General features: G+C 48.9%; 1 protein-coding gene and 1 long non-coding RNA gene across 8 annotated transcripts in view; one reads left to right on the top strand and one right to left on the bottom strand.

Moving 5' to 3' along the window:
* NCOR1 (nuclear receptor corepressor 1) overlaps nt 1-19,100 on the top strand; it is a 124,734-nt gene that overhangs the window by 91,954 nt on the left and 13,680 nt on the right. For all 7 annotated transcript variants that reach the window (XM_025171240.2, XM_025171242.2, XM_007435278.4 and 4 more), the window contains 10 exons: nt 461-818; nt 3,628-3,852; nt 5,747-5,953; nt 8,756-8,905; nt 11,565-11,678; nt 11,911-12,076; nt 13,842-14,359; nt 16,559-16,693; nt 17,503-17,687; nt 18,659-18,882. In XM_025171240.2, coding sequence (XP_025027008.1) covers nt 461-818; nt 3,628-3,852; nt 5,747-5,953; nt 8,756-8,905; nt 11,565-11,678; nt 11,911-12,076; nt 13,842-14,359; nt 16,559-16,693; nt 17,503-17,687; nt 18,659-18,882 — 2,282 coding nt within the window. The remainder of the gene's footprint in view (nt 1-460; nt 819-3,627; nt 3,853-5,746; nt 5,954-8,755; nt 8,906-11,564; nt 11,679-11,910; nt 12,077-13,841; nt 14,360-16,558; nt 16,694-17,502; nt 17,688-18,658; nt 18,883-19,100) is intronic.
* Nucleotides 7,047-12,010, bottom strand: LOC112541505 (uncharacterized). The gene is made up of 3 exons (XR_003085499.2): nt 11,871-12,010; nt 11,242-11,332; nt 7,047-7,327 (listed from the first exon to the last, which is right to left on the bottom strand). It is a non-coding gene; the product is annotated as an uncharacterized LOC112541505 (long non-coding RNA).

Here is a 19,100-nt window from a genome sequence, read left to right as displayed (position 1 = left end):
CTGTGGACCGTCCTAGAACGGTTCTGGAATGTGGACATATTTTTCTTTTTCTCACTTTTCCTTTCTTCAGGAGTGCCAGTGTCAGAAAAGATGTCCATTGTGACTGGGGGGGGGGGGTTAAAAGACTTACTTTACTGCCATTTTTTTAGGGTGGAGAAACAAAAAGTACACCCAAAAACCCCACTGACAGAACATAAGTGCCAGATGTTAACTGTACAACCTGGGAGGAGTAGAAAAGAGGTGGGCGGCTACGCAGAGGCCCCTGCAGGCTTTACAGCTCTCACCCAGCTCTTGAAGACTTCTTCCCAGGAGCTCAGATCCCCTTTTAAGGTGACTTCTTGGTTGATTGACCATCTGGCTCCTGTGACCTGCCCAGCTGCATGCAGAGATTTATTGAACCAGCTGTCAAAGACTGGGCTGGGTTTCTGTGCTACTTGCCGTGTTCTCCTCCTTGCTCCAGGGTACACCCATCAAGTATGAAAGCAGTTCTTGCCAGTCGGCCATCAAACACAACGTCAAGTCCTTGATCACCGGCCCAAGCAAGCTGTCATCGCGAGGAATGCCGCCCATGGAGATGGTGCCTGAGAACGTGAAAGTGGTGGAGCGAGGGAAGCACGAAGATGCCAAGTCTGGAGAAATACGTTCTCGCCACACCTCGGTGGTCAGCTCAGGGCCCTCTGTCCTACGGTCCACACTCCACGAGGCTCCAAAGTCCCAAGTGAGTCCCGGGATCTATGAGGACACCAACGCAAGGAGGACCCCTGTGAGCTATCAGAGCATGTCCAGAAGTTCTCCCATGATGAACCGAGCAGCAGAAGGTATGTTGTCTTGGAGGCTTTGGTGCCTCTATTACAGTCAGCTGGACAAGGGAAAAAATGGATCAGCTCACCAGTCAGATATTGACCCCTGACCGGCTATGACTCTGAAACTAAGGAAGCCTATAATTAGTTATATTCCTATTTTCTTAGGTATTTCAAAATGGGTACAAACAGCTTCTGTTATATTGTGACAGTCATGCTATGCGATAGGTTAGGCTCAGGAAGACAGTAACTAATTTTTATGTATGTATGTATTTATTTGTTTTTCAAAATTTATACATGCCACCCATCTCACTGTACAAGTGACTCTAGGCAGCGTTACAAGTAAAAAACTATAAAATCTTAGAAAAAATATACAAGTTAAAAACTACAAAAGGTATATACACAATCTCAGCATCATCCTGAGCTTCTTGGCTGAATGGGGTTTGAACCCAGATGTCCCAGCCCTAGCCACGAAAGAGCCCTGTCAGCTTGGCCTGCCTAGCAGGGATCCAGCACTGCAGTAAACAAAAACACAGTGCCCTTCTTCTGGTTCATATTGTGTGAACCCAACAGTGGCTTATTTATCAGACTGTTCAGTGTGAACCTAACTCCACATGTCACAGGAAGCTGGTGAAGGTGCAGAAAAGGGCAACCAAGGTGATGAGTGGGCTTGTAAGGGGACGGGATTCAGCAGTTGGGACAGCATTGCTTGGAGAAAGATGCTTGCAAGGAGACATGGTCAAGGTTTATAACACGATGCATAGTAAAGAAAGGCTGAACAGGGAGTAGGGTTTTTTTTCCATCTCCCATAATATTAGAACTACAGGGAGTCCCCAGTTTAAGAACGAGTTCTGTTCCCAAGGTCTGTCCTTAAGTCGAATTTGTACGTAAGCCGGAACAGTATTATTGTATAATGCTGCGTAAGTAGTATTGTGTAATGAACTCAAACCATTGTGTATTTAACTTGAATCGTGTATTTAACTCGAATGTTGCTACAATAGGCTCCGTTCTTAACTATAGGTCGTCCTTAAACCGGGCGTTCTTAACCCGGGGACTACCGGTATTTCATTTTTACTCATTTTAATTTCTATAGCCGCCCATCTCAGCCAAGTAACTCTGGGTGGTGAACAACCATAAAATAATTCAAACAAGTGCAATACAGCACCAAAAAAATGAATAGATACAGCAGCCAAGAAAACCTGTCCCATAATTAAGCAGTGTATGGAACATGTTGCCACAATATGTGTCATTGGCCACTACTTTTGATGGCTTCCGAAGGGGACCTAGAGGTCAGGTCTGTCTATGGCTTGGTGACTGCCTCCAGGAACAGGAGCACTCTGCCTTGACCTACCGGGTGCCCAGGAGAGACAATGGGAGAGGATGGCTGCCTTAACTTCCTACTTTGGGGCTTCCTAGATGCATCTGGTGGCCCACCACGCAAGACCGCATGCTGGCTAGATATGCCCAGGCCTGCTCCTGCAGGACTATTTTCATGACCTTGTTCTCAGGGTCCGTCTTTATGCTGAAAAGCTTACCAGTCCTGAAAGAATCGTGAACGCCTTAGTTCTTTGCTCCATTTTAGGAACAGGCACGGCTGCATTCAAAGCCTATCTTCTGCTGACCTTTAACCCTTGCCTGGAATTAGTCCAGGGTCCACTGAACTTGGTGGGACTGATTACAATTACAGATGCTTGGATACGTTTTTGTTTTTCGTTTTTGAGTTAAAATAATTGTGTCTCTTTTTGCTTTGATTCTAAGTCCCCAATACTGCAATTCCTTAAAGGATAAATAGGTTTTTTAAAACCAAATAATTTATTTTTAAAAGGGCAGAATTGTGGGTTTTCTTCTGCCTGTTCTTCAGGGTGGGGTGGAGTGAATACAGGAAAAACTGGCATCTTTTATATAATTGCCCATTGTTTGCTCTGCCCATCGATAAACCTTTATTGGGCTCTTTATTGATTTATTCTTTTAATGCCATTTAGAGGCTGCCCATCTCCGAACGATTCTAGGCAGCTTACTCTTAAAAAAAGAGCAACAATGAAAAAAATGAAGAGATCCAGAAGGCAAACTCTCCATAACAGACAAAACATCCCACAGGGGCTCAACTACCACCCGCCCCAAGACCTGGGAGAACACCCAGGTTTTCAGTGACTTTCTGAATGTCATTAGAGTGGGTTCCAGAGGGCAGACATCGCAACAGAGAAGGCACACCTCCAAGGTCCTGATAGACGACCCAAGGGGTGCCCTCTCTGCCCAATCTCACCAGGTAGCAGAAGCAACAAGAGACGGGTGATCCTGCAAATGAGGGGTGTAGGGGAGTAACCAGCACCTTGAATTGCACCTGGAAGCCAACTTAGCGTGGTGGAGATATTTTCATTTATACAGTGGCACTCCACTTCTGCAGCTCCAGAACTTTAGAAGAGCTGTGCTGGGTCAAATCAAAATCATGATTTAGTCTCGCCTTTTCTTCCCACAGCTCCTATAATTTGGGGTGGGGGACCTCTTAGTATCTGACGGCTGGACTTAACACCTTTCGGGGTCAAGGGTCCAGCTGGCAGGACAGTAACGCAGCAGGAGGGGAGCCATTGACACAGCTTTTCCCATCTTTTCTCATTACTTTGGGGAGAGGATCTCTTTTTTTTGGCAAGGCCAGTTCTTAGGGTGTATGGAAAAATCTTCCGACTCAAAACAGCAAGGAATTAAGCCAACATTTTTCACCAATCATGGTCCACCTTGGTTTTGGAGCTGCAAAAGGGGGGCGTAGAAGCCACTTGCATTCCCACAACTATAAGCCAACTCTTAACCTGAACCCGGGTCTCCCCTGCAGGCAACCTTCCTTCAGGAAAGCCCTTGAATCACGAGAGGAAGTCCACTTTGACGCCAACGCAACGGGAGAGTGTCCCCGCCAAATCTCCAGTCCCAGGGGTGGATCCTGTGGTGACTCACAGCCCGTTTGACCCCCACCACCGAGGGGCTGCTCCAGAGGTTTACAGGAGCCATCTTTCTCCTCACCTGGACCCAGCCATGCAGTTCCACAGAGCTTTGGACCCCAGTATGTACATTTTTTGCTTTTCTACAGTCAGAAGCATTTTGCAAATCATGTTGGGGAGGGGGTTGGATTTTTTTCCCTGCCTTTCAGCACCTTCCTCACCCACCCATCTATCCTCCAAGTTTCTTGGATTTTCTACAACCCTCAGAAATCTTAGTCAGCATGGGCAAAGGCCATGCTGAGCAATGGAGGCCAAGCACATCTGGAAAAAGTTGAGGAATAGGGCTTTAGAGCACATCTGTTTTGGCTTCTCTGCTGAGGAGGATCCCCGCTAGCCCTTCACCCATCAACAGAACCAATTGCCAAGGATCCTGAGATGGTGGGATTATAGCCCTTGGGAGTAGATTACTGTATAGATTGTCCTTGTTTAATGACTACAAATGGGACCGGCTACTCAATTGTCAAAGTGGTCACTAAGTGAAACCACGACTGTGCTTACAGTCTTCCTTCAGCTTTCCTTTGCTTTACAGACCTGCGAAGGTCGTAAATACGAGGATCAGTCGCAAAGTTACTTTTTCATCACCATCGTAACTGTGAACAGTTACTAAATGAGGCAGTCACTAAATGAGGACTACCTGTATTTGACCTTGGCCAGCCAGATGCTTCCAGAAACTACCTGAAGGAAATGGTTAAAATAGCCTGTATTAGGTACTTGGCTATCCTGTCTCCGAGATTTCATTTTTAGCTAACAATAACAATAATATATCAAATTTATATGCCACCCAACCCCAAGGTGCTTTACAGATGGTTAAAAACATTTTTTAAAAAGGGGCAGTACTTAGCACAAAACAAAAGAGAAGAGAAAACAGCCCAGATGGGAATAAGGGAAACGTAAAAAAGGGGCATCAGATGTCCTCGCCAAAGGCCTGGGTGAAGAGCCGCATCTTCAGGGCCTTCCCAGATGCTGACAGGGCGGGGGCCGTTTGAAACAGTAAAGAGCCATTAATGGGCCTGATTCTTTTGGGTCAGTTCTTCCTTTTAAAGCCATTCCAGACTTTATTTAGCAGAATGCAGCAGAGTTAGCTCATGGTCAGCTGTGCTAGATGATTGCTGGGAGGCAACCCTCTCCCATTCATTTATTTACGAAAATGCCAAGATACTGATACTGCCCTAAGATATGGAGATGAAACACTTACAAGATTTGGTCGTTTAGACAGAGGCAGGCGCACAGAGTTGCTGGCAATGTTGGCCCTCTTATCCTTGCGTCAGACACAGGGCCACTGAAGCATCTTCTTTCAGCTCTGCTTGGCTTCCAGAATTTAAGCCATAGCCTGCTGGAGGGGATCCCTGGCCCATATCATCCAGCAGTCTGTTCTCCCATCAGCTGTCCAAAGGAGCCCACCGGTCTCCCGGCAGAGGGCCTTCAGAGGCAGTCCCACTAACAGCCCCGGATCCCCAGGGCTACCGTGGATGGGTCCAACCCTTTTTGAAGCCAGCTGAGCGCCACATCTCGTGATAGCAAATTCCAGAGTTGAATTATGCATTTGTGTAAAAACAACAACAACCTCCTTTTGTCTGTCCTGATTCTCCCTTGCTCCCCCTCCTGTGGAAGGGCTGCAAAGTTTTTTGCAAGCACCGTTTCCCGCTTTTGTTGAAGGGAGTTCCCAGCCTGGCCCCCGTAAGAGTAGAATCTTCTGAGCAGAACTGGAAAAGAAACGAAGAGGAGGAAGAGGAGGCAGAGGCAGACTCATTTTCTCTTCCTCTAATTATGGTTCCATCCTCATTTGATGACAACTCGGCGTGTTGAGGCTGAGAGCGATGGTGTTTGCCACCAATTCAGCCAGCGAACTTTGGGCCAGGAAGGAATTGGATTGCTGTAATTGCAGCCCTGGTCTAAGCCTCAAACTGATGGCGTCCCATTTCGCCATCAAACTTCTTTTTTCTTCCCCCCTCCCAGCAACTGCCTACATGTTCCAGCGGCAGCTCTCGCCCACACCCGGCTACCCCAGCCAATACCAGCTCTACGCCATGGAGAACACCCGGCAGACCATCCTCAACGACTACATCACCTCCCAGCAGATGCAAGTCAACTTGCGCCCTGACATCGCGCGGGGGCTGTCCCCCCGGGAGCAGACATTGGCTCTTCCCTACGCAGGAGCCAGAGGTAAGTTTCCTTGGCTGAGGATCAGCTGTCCAGAAGCCAGGGCAATCGAGAGCTGTGCTGTTAAGGCTGTTGCTGGAATGCTGTCTCGGATGTCCATTGTCAGCAGGAACATTTTTTTTCTTTCCTGGGACCGGGTTCATCTCAGAGGGTGATCGCAAAGTATTATTTGCAGGACTGCCTATCCCCAATGGTTTCTGCCCATCCCATGAGTTCTGGTGGAGGATGCATGCTCCAGGTTCCATTGGTGAAGTAGTGTCACTTGGTGGGCCCCAGGAAGTGTGCCTTCTCTGTCATGGTGCCTGTCTTGTGGAACAACCTCCCCCCAAGATAAGGACAGCCCCAACTCCGTTGGCCTTCCAGAAAGCTGTGAAGGCTGGTCCTTCTTCCCCTGGGCACTGGAGCCAGGGTGTGGATGGAGCTCTGCTGTGGCTGTGCTTTTGTGGACATGCTGCAAATGTGTTTTTCAGGGGCCTTGACCCTGTTTTATTTTATATGAGAGTTATAGAGTTCGGTTATGTTTTTTAGTCCATATCTCGCCCAGAATTTCGTTAGATAGATGGGTGATCATATACATTTGTTAAATAACTAAATCTGGAGAAGTCCACCAGATTGTCCAGCACAGACTCCCGATGTTCACTTGCCCCCTCAACCCTGCCTCCCCATGTGTGCCAACTATTAGCTGACTTGCAGGGACAGATCAGGGCTGAAAACTGATTCATTGAAGCACCCAGGACTTCTTACCAACTGGGGGTCCACACAAACAACTGCCTCCTCTCCCCCGCCCCAAAAAACATGCAAATACAAGTTACATCAGTTAGAAATTGGGTTTCGTTGGGCTGGAGAGCCCCTTGCCCTTCACCCCTTAAAATTCAGAGAACATTCTTGACTAAGGCATTTGTCCTACATTTGGTATGGCATGGGGCACCTCAGATAATTTTGGATGACTTCTTTTGATACAATATTTAGGCTAAAAGAGTCTTTAAAAATGGAGGGGACGGGAAGGTGTCCACCAATGCAACTGTAGTAGTTTCAAAAGAAATGCAAACTCCCATGCTCTGAAAGATGAAAACATAGAGAGTAGTAGGGTGTTTATTTAACTGGATGGTCCTTGAATTTTCTGAACATTTCTTTAGTGGTTCACAATTGCAGAAAGGTTGAAAAACACTGTCTTAGGACGGTCTGGGGGGAGTGTTATGTATCTCCAATAGGTCGCATCAGAGACAGTAGCAAAAGCAGTTTGGAGCACTGCAGAATTCTCTCTCTCTGTGCCTCTCCTTCCCTGCAATTTGCACAAAACTAAATTGAGGGACAAATGGTCTCTGTTTCCTATTCCGTTTCCCCGATTGTGGTTCTTTCAGTCCGATTGAGGCCGCTCTGTAGGGAGATGAGATTTTACAGGTTACAGTTGTTTTGTTAGGCATGTGGATGGTTGTTCACAGTCAGCAGAGTGGGTAGAAAGACAAATATGAATCATGCATTGTTCAGAGATGAAAAATAAAATCCAGAGGCTGAAGAAAGTTTTTTTGGTAAAGTGACCATTTTGTACCTAATATAGCTAAGATGGAATTGTCATTGGGCTGGGTTTTTTCCTTGCTGTTGAATTCTACTGTTTATAGTTCTGCTTTCCTGGCCATCAGGAGCAGGCATCCTGCAGCCCTCTCCAGAGCTCTTTTTCCACCCGCCGGAGCACAGAATAAACCTTAAGACAGCATAACATTGTTGTAAAAAGTCAAGTCAAGCTCCAATCTGCTTCTCCCCTCAGGACCCAGGAAGAACACCCAGAACCTCAACCCCACCTGGTTTGCATTACCGTTCCTCCCACTGCATCCTAGGGCCCCCACTCAAAATGTTTGCCTTCTTCTGTACTCAGTCCACTCTGTCAGTGAAGGATAGGAGTCCAGTCTGTGAAAACTTCTCCCCTGATCTGTATGTGTAACAGTATGTGGGAATGACCTTGGGAGACAGAGGGAAGAGCCACAGCCAGGGGAACAGTCAGATAAGAGGCAGCTGAGCCCGCAGCAGGAATGTGGGCGTGGTAAATGTCTCAGAAGGGACCCTTCCTAGTTTCTTGGGCTGTAAAGGCGATGGATGTAATGGTATGTGGGAAAGACCTTGGGAGGTGGGAAAAGAGATGCTGCCTAGGGAAGGGTCAGGTAAGAGACAGCATAGTCCACAGTGGGTGGAGCAAGAAGCTCAGAAAGAACCCTCCCTAGTTTCTCGGGCTGTAAAGACGGGGGAGAATTGTACTTTCAGACTTGCAAGATTCTGTTAATGTAGCCTTACAATAAAGTAGAATTAGTTTATCTGGTCATGTTTCCTGTCCGGTCTACCTCGTAAGGCTAACTTCAAGGTCCCTTCTTAAACATTTGCCATGCCCACTTCCCGTGGCTGTGGCTCTTCCTGCTGCATCCCAAGGTCATTCCCACATACCATTACAGTATATGTTTAGTTTTGTAAGACTCCTCCTCCTTAACCACCCTGCCTGCCTTCTTGTTGGCTTTCCCCCAAGGACCATCCTTGAGGGCTCTGGATTCTCTCAAGGTGAGAAGCAAAGCCATTCCTTCGAGGGGACATGATATGGAGACCCCAAACAGTCAGGATCCCATCTGTATCACTGTCCTCGTTAGTCATGACAAACTGGATGGCCTGAAATGATGAGTGTTGTAGTACCACATGGCTGGAGTGGATGCTGGGTCAAGGAAGATGGCTGCAAAGAGTTTGCAAGCGCGGAGGCGGCAGGAACAGATCCACGACTCTTTTGGTCTTGCTGTGTTAGCTTTTCTTCGTTCCTCTTTTAATAAGGAATCATCGACCTGAACAGCATGGCTCCTACCATCTTGGTGCCACATCCCGGAGGGCCGAGCACACCCCCAATGGAGAGAATCACGTACATCCCCGGGACTCAGCTGGCCTTCCCAACCAGGCCTTACAACCCTTCCTCCATGTCTCCAGGTAAGGGTCTGCAGGTGGCATTGAATTGCGGACGTGCCCGGCTTCGGATCCAGCACAGCAAAGGGGCTTTGGAGTGGGGGTGGGGGTGGGCCAGGCACCTCAGCACAGACACTCCTAACATGAAATGGCTGTGCTGATGTGTTTGCTGTGGTTTCACCTCGGCTGCCAGTTACACATGTATGATTGTTGCGTGCTGTCGTATGGTGTTTTTAACTGCTGTTACCGACCCAGAGTCATGGATCTGAGATGGGCAGCCATATAAATGGAATGATTAACTAAATAACTAAATAAAATAAAAAGATACAGTGGGGCAAAAAAGTATTTAGTCAGCCACCAATTGTGCAGGTTCTCCCACTTAAAAAGATGAGAGAGGCCTGTAATTTTCATCATAGGTATACCTCAACTATGAGAGACAAAATGGGGAAAAAAATCCAGAAAATCACATTGTCTGATTTTTAAAGAATTTATTTGCAAATCATGGTGGAAAATAAGTATTTGGTCAATATCCAAAGTTCATCTCAATACTTTGTTATATATCCTTTGTTGGCAATGACAGAGGTCAAACTTTTCTGTAAGTCTTCACAAGGTTTTCACACACTGTTGCTGGTATTTTGGCCCATTCCTCCATGCAGATCTCCTCTAGAGCAGTGATGTTTTGGGGCTGTTGCTGGGCAACACGGACTTTCCACTCCCTCCAAAGGTTTTCCATGGGGTTGAGATCTGGAGACTGGCTAGGCCACTCCAGGACCTTGAAATGCTTCTCACGAAGCCACTCCTCCGTTGCCTGGGCAGTGTGTTTGGGATCATTGTCATGCTGAAAGACCCAGCCACGTTTCATCTTCAATGCCCTTGCAGATGGAAGGAGGTGTTCACTCAAAATCTCACGATACATGGCCCCATTCATTCTTTCCTTTACACGGATCAGTCATCCTGCTCCCTTTGCAGAAAAACAGCCCCAAAGCATGATGTTTCCACCCCCATGCTTCACAGTAGGTATGGTGTTCTTTGGATGCAACTCAGCATTCTCTCTCCTCCAAACACGACGAGTTGAGTTTAGACCAAAACGTTCTACTTTGGTTTCATCTGACCATATGACATTCTCCCAATCCTCTTCTGGATCATCCAAATGCTCTCTAGCAAACTTCAGACGGGCCCGGACATGCACTGGCTTAAGCAGGGGGACATGTCTGGCACTGCAGGATTTGAGTCCCTGGCAGCATAGCGTGTTACTGATAGTAGCCTTTGTTACTTTGGTCCCAGCTCTCTGCAGGTCATTCACTAGGCCCCCCCATGTGGTTCTGGGATTTTTGCTCACCATTCTTGTGATCATTTTGACCCCACAGAGTGAGATCTTGCATGGAGCCCCAGATCGAGGGAGATTATCAGTGGTCTTGTATGTCTTCCATTTTCTAATTATTGCTCCCACAGTTGATTTCTTCACACCAAGCTGCTTGCCTATTGCAGATTCAGTCTTCCCAGCCTGGTGCAGGTCTACAATTTTGTTTCTGGTGTCCTTCAACACCTCTTTGGTCTTGGGCATAGTAGAGTTTGGAGTGTGACTGTTTGAGGTTGTGGACAGGTGTCTTTTATACTGATAACAAGGTCAAACAGGTGCCATTACTACAGGCAACGAGTGGAGGACAGAGGAGCCTCTTAAAGAAGTAGTTACAGGTCTGTGAGAGCCAGACATCTTGCTTGTTTGTAGGTGACCAAATACTTATTTTCCACCATGATTTGCAAATAAATTCTTTAAAAATCAGACAATGTGATTTTCTGGATTTTTTTTCTCATTTTGTCTCTCATAGTTGAGGTATACCTATGATGAAAATTACAGGCCTCTCTCATCTTTTTAAGTGGGAGAACTTGCACAATTGGTGGCTGACTAAATACTTTTTTGCCCCACTGTATGTATTATAGCCATCCGCTCAAACTGCGGACGGGTTACAAAATCTAATATTAATTAAAACCAGTTAAAACATAGACCAGTGTTGTCCAAACTTGGCCACTTTAAGATGAGTGGACTTCAACTCCCAGAATTCCCCAGCCAGCATGGCTGGCTGGGGAATTCTGGGAGTTGAAGTCCACTCATCTTAAAGTGGCCAAGTTTGGACAACACTGACATAGACAGAATCAAGCAGCCCGGATTAATAACAGCCATTAAAACACAGCACGACAGTCGCCTCAACACATTTAACTCCAGACCAGGGACTAAAGGCAGGCTTGAAGGGCTTTGGGGAACCGCAGGAGAGTGGGTGCCACCCGGGTCTCTGGAGGATCCTGTTCCCGAGGGTGGGGGCCATGACAGAGAAAGCAGATAGACAGGACCTAAAACTCACCCACTCCAATATGCTGGTGGCTTTCTCCCCAGCAGTGTTGATGCCAAACAGTAGAGCGATTCCTCATTTTAATGTCTTCCTCTTTGTGAAGCTGCGTAATCCAAAGAAAGGCCGTGAGGAAGAACAAGATGAAATTAGGAGTTCTTGACATATTTAGCATCCTCCTTAAATTCCATTTCCTGGATTTGGGGGGGGGAGGGAGCGATGGAAGGGGGGGACTTCAGTGAAGAATCCTCTAAAAATGGCTGATGCGTCTCTCCTGTTACCAGTGAGTAAGCTGTCTGCCCGTCCCTCAAAGGCCCCTTCTCCCCTTTGCTCACCAGGGCACCCTTCTCACCTGCCGGCCTCTGTGGTGGCCAGTGCGGAGAGGGAGAGGGAGAAAGAGCGGGAGCGGGAGCGAATCTCGTCCACTCCCACGGACCTCTACCTGCGCCCAGGTAAGCTCCCGTGGCCTCTTTCTGTCACCTCCTTTCAGCAGCAGAAGAGAATCTGTAGGCAGGATTGGTCACAGTTACTGGACCACGCTGCCAGGGCTGATGGGAGCTGTAGTCCAGCTGACCTAGAGGGTACCAGATGGTGAAAATCTGCTGTGACCTTTGGGAGGCGACGGGGGACAGCCAGACCCCTACCTTTCCACCTCCTGACTCAGTTTCCCTGCACGTTCCAAAGGCACCGAGCAGCCAGGGAGACCAGGCAGCCATGGTTACGTCCGCTCGCCGTCGCCTTCGGTCCGGAACCAGGAGAACATCCTCCAGCAACGGCCCAGCATTTTCCAAGGCTCCAACGGGACGAGTGTCATCACCCCGCTGGACCCTGCCGCCCAGCTGCGCATTATGTATGACTTCTTGACTTCTGGGGCTTCCGTCTGTGTTGCAGATATTTCCCTTGCGATAAGCAGCCTTTCTAGGATTGCTTTGGGGAGGTTGGACCAGAGCTACGTAATGAAGAACGTCTGGTTTGCTTTCAGAAGGTTGACGACGCTATCCTTAGTGCTCTGATTCCGTGGTGGGAAAGGCCCTAGTTTACCCAAGGCCAGGGGAGCAGCCGCTGAAGGAGAAGGACCCAGCCCAGACCGCTTGCCTTGCACCCCGAAGAGCTCTGGAGGGATGGGATGGGTTGAATCCAGGGGCAGACCGAAGTCAGTGGGGCTTCAAGCAATGGCTAGAGTTGCTTTATTAGATGAATACTAAGAGCGATCCAGAGCCCTTGGGTCAGTGCCCACCAGAAGCAAGGTGTCTTTGAAAGCTTCCACAAAGCGAAAAGATTTAGTGTGTTTGGGTAGACAGGCAGTTGCATTCCTTCTGTGATTTTAGCCATCCTTCGCTCAGATGAGGAGGATTTGGAATGGCTGTGAAGAACGTTATTGATCCTTCAAAGATTCTCCCTGTGATCTACGATGGTGGCTTGCTTGTTCATTATTTACTGCAGCTGTTTTCCTCTGCTCTTCAATTCCCAAAGTGACTTGATGGAAACTCCTTCCTCCCTCCCTCCCTCCCTCCGAAACCTCTTGGTAGTTTTCGGTAGCAGTGTAAAAACAGCTTTAAAACCAGAGATATTAAAATCAGAATTGGAATAATTGATGATTGATATCCTGTCTAAAGAATTGTATTTCAAGGGCCTTTTAAAAAAAAGCTGATGAAGTACTTTGGTCCCTCAACTTCATAGGGACAGTGGGAGCATCTGTACAGAAGGTCTGAGCTGAAGTCCAGACATCTGGAAGTTGCCATGTTGGTAACCATTGCAGTAGAGGATGGCTTTAGCTCAAGCAGAATCACAGAACGCCTGGGGTGGGAAGGAACCTTGGAGGTCTTCAACCCCTGCCCAGGGCAGGAATCCTCAGACCATCCCAGATAAATGGTTGTCCAGTTCTTTTCTTGAAACCCTCCACTGATGGATCCCCCATGACTCCAGGAGGCAGGCTGTCCCACGGCTAATAGCTCTCATGGCCAGCAAATTCCTCCTCATCTCCCTGCTAACCTCCCACCCATTGATTCTCGCCTTACTCTTGCGCACTACAAAAAATAAATCTGCATCCTCTTCTCTGGGCCAGCCCTTCGAGGACTGGAAGACTGCTATCCTGTCTCCCCTCCACTCCCTCTTCCCTAGGCTAAATAGACCCACATCTTTTAACCATTCTTCACTGGATTTAGCCTCCAGTCCATTCATCATCTTTATTGCTTTCCGTTTTGCACAGGGCTTTAAAGCTCATAAGCAGCATTCTGTTCCTTATCTGGGAGAAAAAAAAAACTGGAAGCTAGCCTGCTTTCTCCACAAAAGTAACAGAGTCTGAGTTCCAGAGGAGAGCTTGGATGTTGAGCTCTGTACTAATTGATGTTTCTGGACTAGCCTCAAAGACAGGATCCACGTAGATGAGTTCCATGTTATAGTCGACAACCCTGGGACATTCCAGTGGGTGCATTTTTCCCCCAGCAAGGGACTTAATTGGTGTATCAGCTGAGCCGATCAAGGCCCTCCTGTCCGCTGACTCAGCGTCCGTCTTCATAGCTACAGAAACACCAGATATGTGAGACAATACAATCCTGGACGTGTTGTTGTCTGGCTCTTTCCTCTCATTTAATTCTCATTCCTTTCCCCGACAGGCAGCTGCCCCCTGGCGCTCCCTCCATCAACCAAGGGTTGCCAGCTTCACGCTACAGCACTGCGGCCGACGCGCTGGCTGCTCTGGTGGATGCTGCGGCGTCCGCTCCACAGATGGAAGTGGCCAAGTCCAAGGAGGGCAAACACGATGGGGGGCGGATAGAGGAGAATCCGGGGCGCAGGTCTGCAGTGGTGAGCGAGCAGCAGCAGCAGCAGCAGCAAATGGAGCAGAAGGCGCTGGAGGGGGAGAAGAGGGGCCCCCCCGGCCCCTACACCTCATCGGCGTCGGCGCCTTTTTCAAGCAGCAAATCCCAGAACCCGCCTTCTTCTGCCATCTATTCCGAGGCCGGGAAGGACAAAGGCCCGCCCTCCATATCTAAGTACGAGGAGGAGCTGCGCACACGTGGGAAGACCACCATCACAGCAGCCAACTTCATCGACGTGATCATCACGCGGCAGATTGCCTCCGACAAGGATGCCCGCGACCGTGGCTCTCAGAGCTCAGATTCCTCCGGCAGCCGTACGTCGCTTTCTGTCGTCCAGCTGGGTGGCATTTCCAGCCGGGTTGTTGGCGGGGCAGTTTTGGGGTTGAGTCAACCAATAACAGCACAGCTCGTTCTCTCTGATCCACAGCTGAGTTCACACAACACACTCAACGAGGCCAAAATGGGATCAGGCGATCTGCGATGCGGGGTGTGGTGTGGTGGGAAACCCAGCCTTAGCCGGTTGGTGGACCAGACCATCAACTTAAGCTGTAGTGGGGTTAATTGAGTAGTAGCTTATTCGCTCCCTCAGCTACTTGCCAATTCCATCAATTCTTGGAATTTATTTATTGTTTATTTAAGGCTGTTTTTATATTGTATTTTAATTGGTTTTATCTTCTCTGTAAACCGCCCAGAATTGTTTTTTAACGAGATGGGGAGTGACAAAAGAGAGAGAGAGAGAGAGAAAGAATTAGTTAGTTAGTCGGTTGGTTGGCTGGTTGGTTGGTTGGTTGGCAGGGGCTCTTGTCAGCCCCACTAGGTAGACCAGAGCAGGAGAAGGAATTCCTTCAGCTCCAGCGGGAAGGAATAAACTGTCTTTATTGAGGTTGACTGTAATAACCGAATCTTGCAAATCTGATTGTGCTGGACCTCCTCCTCCTTCCTATACTTCAGTGAATTAGGGAGGTGTCTGTCTGAGCCACTTCCAAATGTTGCTTCATTCTGGATTTAGCCCCTAAGGAATCGTTCTTGCCTATTTCCATCATTGTCAACCTCCTTACGCTTTGCAGCACTGTTTCTCAACCTTGGCCGCTTTAAGATGGGTGGACTTCAACTCCCAGAATTCCCCAGCCAGCCATGGGGAAGTTGAAGTCCACCCATCTTAAAGCGGCCAAGGTTGAGAAACACTGCTGTACAGCAATAAAGTTGGAGCCTTGCCCTGTGCTATGATCCAGATTAAAGCCCCTCTGATCAGCACCTTTCCAGGTGCTGCTTGACCACCTCCAGCAAAGGGGAGTCCATCCACCCCCCTTTGGCATCAGGGCTCCCCTGTCCACCAGCTCTAACTTTAGGAAGTTTTTCCAAACATTCAGCCAGGATCAACCTACCTTTCTGGGACTGAAATCTAGTATTCTGTTGCTGGCCTCTAAAAGAAGAGAGATTCAGCGTTCTTTCGGCCGATACGTCATCAGACCCACGGAAAGCGTTAGCATATCCCAGAAAGCCGTTCCCACTCCCTCGCGCTCTCCTTGTAAGACATAGTTCCTGGTCCGACATTCATCCTTGTTGCTCTTTTCTGCGCCTCACAATTAGGCATGTGGACGTGGAAATTGGCTTTTATTTATATATTGTTAGACTTGGGTTGCATCTTTATTTTATACAGTTCGAGGCTCTTTTCCCCACAAGAACACTCATGCGAGGTGGGTTGGGCTGAGAGAGAGGGACCGGCCCCAAGTCACCCGGCCGGCTTTTGTGCCTAAGGGGAGACTAAAACTCATGGACTCCCGGTTTCTCGCCCAGCCACCTTCACCCCTGCGCCCAGCTGGCTCCTGTTTTGTTAATCTGGGATAGTGTGTTGTGTGAACCCAGCCAGCGTATGTTTCTATGCTGCTTTTCCACCAAAATCCCCAGAGGCTTTTAGAGCACAAAATGTTCGACTAACCCATTTGATAAAGGTTATTTACACCCTTGGCCTGGACAGACTGTCTCTTTAGAATGACTTCCTTCTTCCTACACCTGAGGTATCCATGGTTTCTTTGAAAGGAGACCAAAGCATGACCTCTTTGAAGTGCCCTCCAGCTAACAGTGGGTGGTCAGGCCAGCCCTGGGCTTTCCCACACGAGGTTGTTGCCAAGTGCAGGACTTCTTCCAGCAAAGCTGATGGGCAGGGAATGATGGATACCTTCCAGGCTGGGGCCAGGGGCATCAGGACCTTTAACCATCACATCATGCTGGCTGTTTAAAGGGCTAGGGAGCGTTTCTCAACCTTAGGAACTTTAAGATGTATGGACTTCAACTCCCAGAATTCCCCAGAAGCATAGCTGGCTGGGGAATTCTGGGAGTTGAAGTGCACGCATCTTAAAGTTTCTAAGGTTGAGAAATGCTGGGTTAGGGAAAGGACAGAGTCTATTCTGAAATAATGTTGTAAAATGCTGCAGAGTTTTCTAGACTCTGCATAAACATCCTTCTAAGTTACTGTAGACACCACGTCTTTCTCTCATCCTTATCTTCTGCAGTGTCCTCCTCTTCGCACCGATACGAAACGTCTAGAGATGCGATTGAAGTGATCAGCCCTGCTAACTCGCCTGTCCCCTCTCAGGAAAAGATGCCTCCTTACCAACAGGAACCTCCCAAAATGAATCAAGGAGAAAGTAAGTTTTTCTAGGGTGGGGCACTTAGCTTTTTCACTCACAAAAATTGGACTGCCCAGATTTATCTAAGATTGAGACCAGCCTCATTCCAAGAACTATCTTCTACCTGGTTCCCTCTCCAGGGGTGACCACACTGGAGGATACCAGCTCGGGGAAGGGCAACCTATAGTCTTCCAGTGAGATTGACTCATTTTGGAAAGCGAGGCTGTTACTACAAGCCCTGCTTGTGGATCCGATCCCACTTAGCACCTGTCATGGAACGCAGTAGACAACCAGGTTGTCAGGAAGGAGGGAGCGCATTCCAGGAGGAAGGCAGCGGGCTAGGGAGACAAGAGACAACACAGTCCGGAGCAGGAGTGTGGGAAGAGGAAGAAACTTAAGATAGCCACTCCCTAGAATCTGCCAGGGTATATCCATTAGGTTAGCGTAGTACAGATTTAGTCCGGCAAGATTCTGCCTATATGGTGCGAGCAATAAAAGAACTGAACCTGGTTGGATTGTTTCCCTCTTGTTCTTGGGCTGGGCCTGACAGCACTTTCCCAACAGCCCAAGTCTGCAGCTCCTGGAAAACCCAGCCTGTGTCCTGGCTGAGAATTCTGGGAATTGCGGTTCTAGCCCCTCTGCAGAACGCCAGACAGGGAGAGAGCAACATGTCCCATCAAGTTGCTTGTTTGAAAAAGGGGATGACTTGCCCGTGGTCTGGTTTACAAGCTTCTCAGAGCGATTTGGGGGGCAGAGACCCATTTAAACGGTTCCCACGCAAGCCGCACCACTTGCAAATCTCTTCCCCTTCCCCTTGGGAAATGCAGGAGACTGCAGCCGCCAGTACGAGGGGCCGAGTCATCCTTACAGACCTCCACAAGATTCGCCTTCGCCACAGCAACAGCCGCCCCAGCAGCCGCCGCCGCCACCGGCCCCTCCGCCTGCCCAGGGTGAAGGAATGGGGCCCGTGCCCCGGACTCACCGCCTGATCACCCTGGCTGACCACATCTGTGTGAGTTTGCACTCGGGGCCTCCGTGCAGAGAGAGCACCCCATTTTTTCTCTCGGGGTTTACTCCAGTTCTGGGGCAGGCTGAACATCTCTGGGCACCCTGTAAAATGGAGAATAAGGTGGGCCAGGGTTTTGTTTTTTTTAGATTTTTTTTATCCCGCCTTTCTTATTTTTATAAATAACTCAAGGCAGCGAACATACTTCGTACTCCTTCCTCCTCCTATTTTCCCACAACCACCCTGTGAGGTGGGTTGGGCTGAGAGAGAGGGACCAGCCCAAAGTCACCCAGCCGGCTTTCAGGCCGAAGGCAGGATTAGAAGTCACCGTTTCCTGCTTTCCAGCCTGGGGCCTTCCCCACGAGACCAAGCTGGCTCTCTTCTTTGAAATCTTCGAAGCTCAGCCTTCCTTCTGCCATACCTGCTGGAACGATGGGGTTTAGATCCTAACGGGGAGGGAGGCCGGTTTAGGGTAAAAAGCGGGATCCTTTGCAAATGTGCAGGGGTTCCAAGCCAGTTCGGTTCTGTTGTTCTGACGTTTGGGAAGCGCCCCCCATTTGGAAAGACTCTTGGGTGATTGAAGTATTTGTAAAACCTCCAAGTTGCTTTCCAGACTAAGTGTCTCTTTCCTCACACCCCCTCATAGCAGCAGTGTAACTTTGCCTTAACACAGGGTTTCTCAACCTTGGCCACTTTAAGATGGGTGGACTTCAACTCCCAGAATTCCCCAGCCAGCAAGGCTGGCTGGGGAATTCTGGGAGTTGAAGTCCACCCGTCTTAAAGTGGCCAAGGTTGAGAAACCCTGCCTTAACAACTCAGCACAGCACAACAGACTTAGAATAAAAGGATTAATCCCGTGTGGTTCATGGTTTGTGGCTTGATTCTTGCTGGACTTTTGAAAAGCAAGGGCCGGCAGACTCACAGGTGACTTCTTTTTTTCTCTCTTCTGGTTTGGCTCTGCTCCTTCCTGGCCCCAGCAAATCATCACGCAGGACTTTGCTCGCAGCCAGACTTCCACCCAGCCTTCCCTTCCGACTGCCACAAGCACATTCCAAACCTCTGCTCTGACGTCCGTCGCGCCGACAAACCGGGTCAAGGCTTCGAACCGCTACAGTCCCGAAATCCAGGTGCAGGCTGCTCCCCACCAGCGTCCGGGGCCCCGAATGTCCCCCGAAAACATCTCTGACAAAAGCAGGGGAAGGTAACTTCTTCCTCCCTCCCTCCCTCCCTCTCTCCCTCCTCTTTCTGTTTCCTATTCTCTCCTTCCTTCCTTCTCTCCCTCATCTTTTTCTTTCTCTCCTTTCTCTCATCTTTCTGTTCCTCCCTCCCTCCCTCCCTCCCTCCCTCCCTTCCTTCCTTCCTTCCTTCCTTCCTTCCTTCCTTCCTTCCTTCCTTCCTTCCTTCCTTCCTTCCTTCTTC

This window comes from Python bivittatus, unplaced genomic scaffold, assembly GCF_059951505.1.
Source record: "Python bivittatus isolate LINGU-HERP-01145 unplaced genomic scaffold, Pbiv_v1 ctg000240_np1212, whole genome shotgun sequence".
Taxonomy (NCBI): Eukaryota; Metazoa; Chordata; class Lepidosauria; order Squamata; family Pythonidae; genus Python; species Python bivittatus.
Note: the sequence above shows the minus strand (reverse complement) of the source record. Positions and strands in the feature narration are given on the sequence as shown.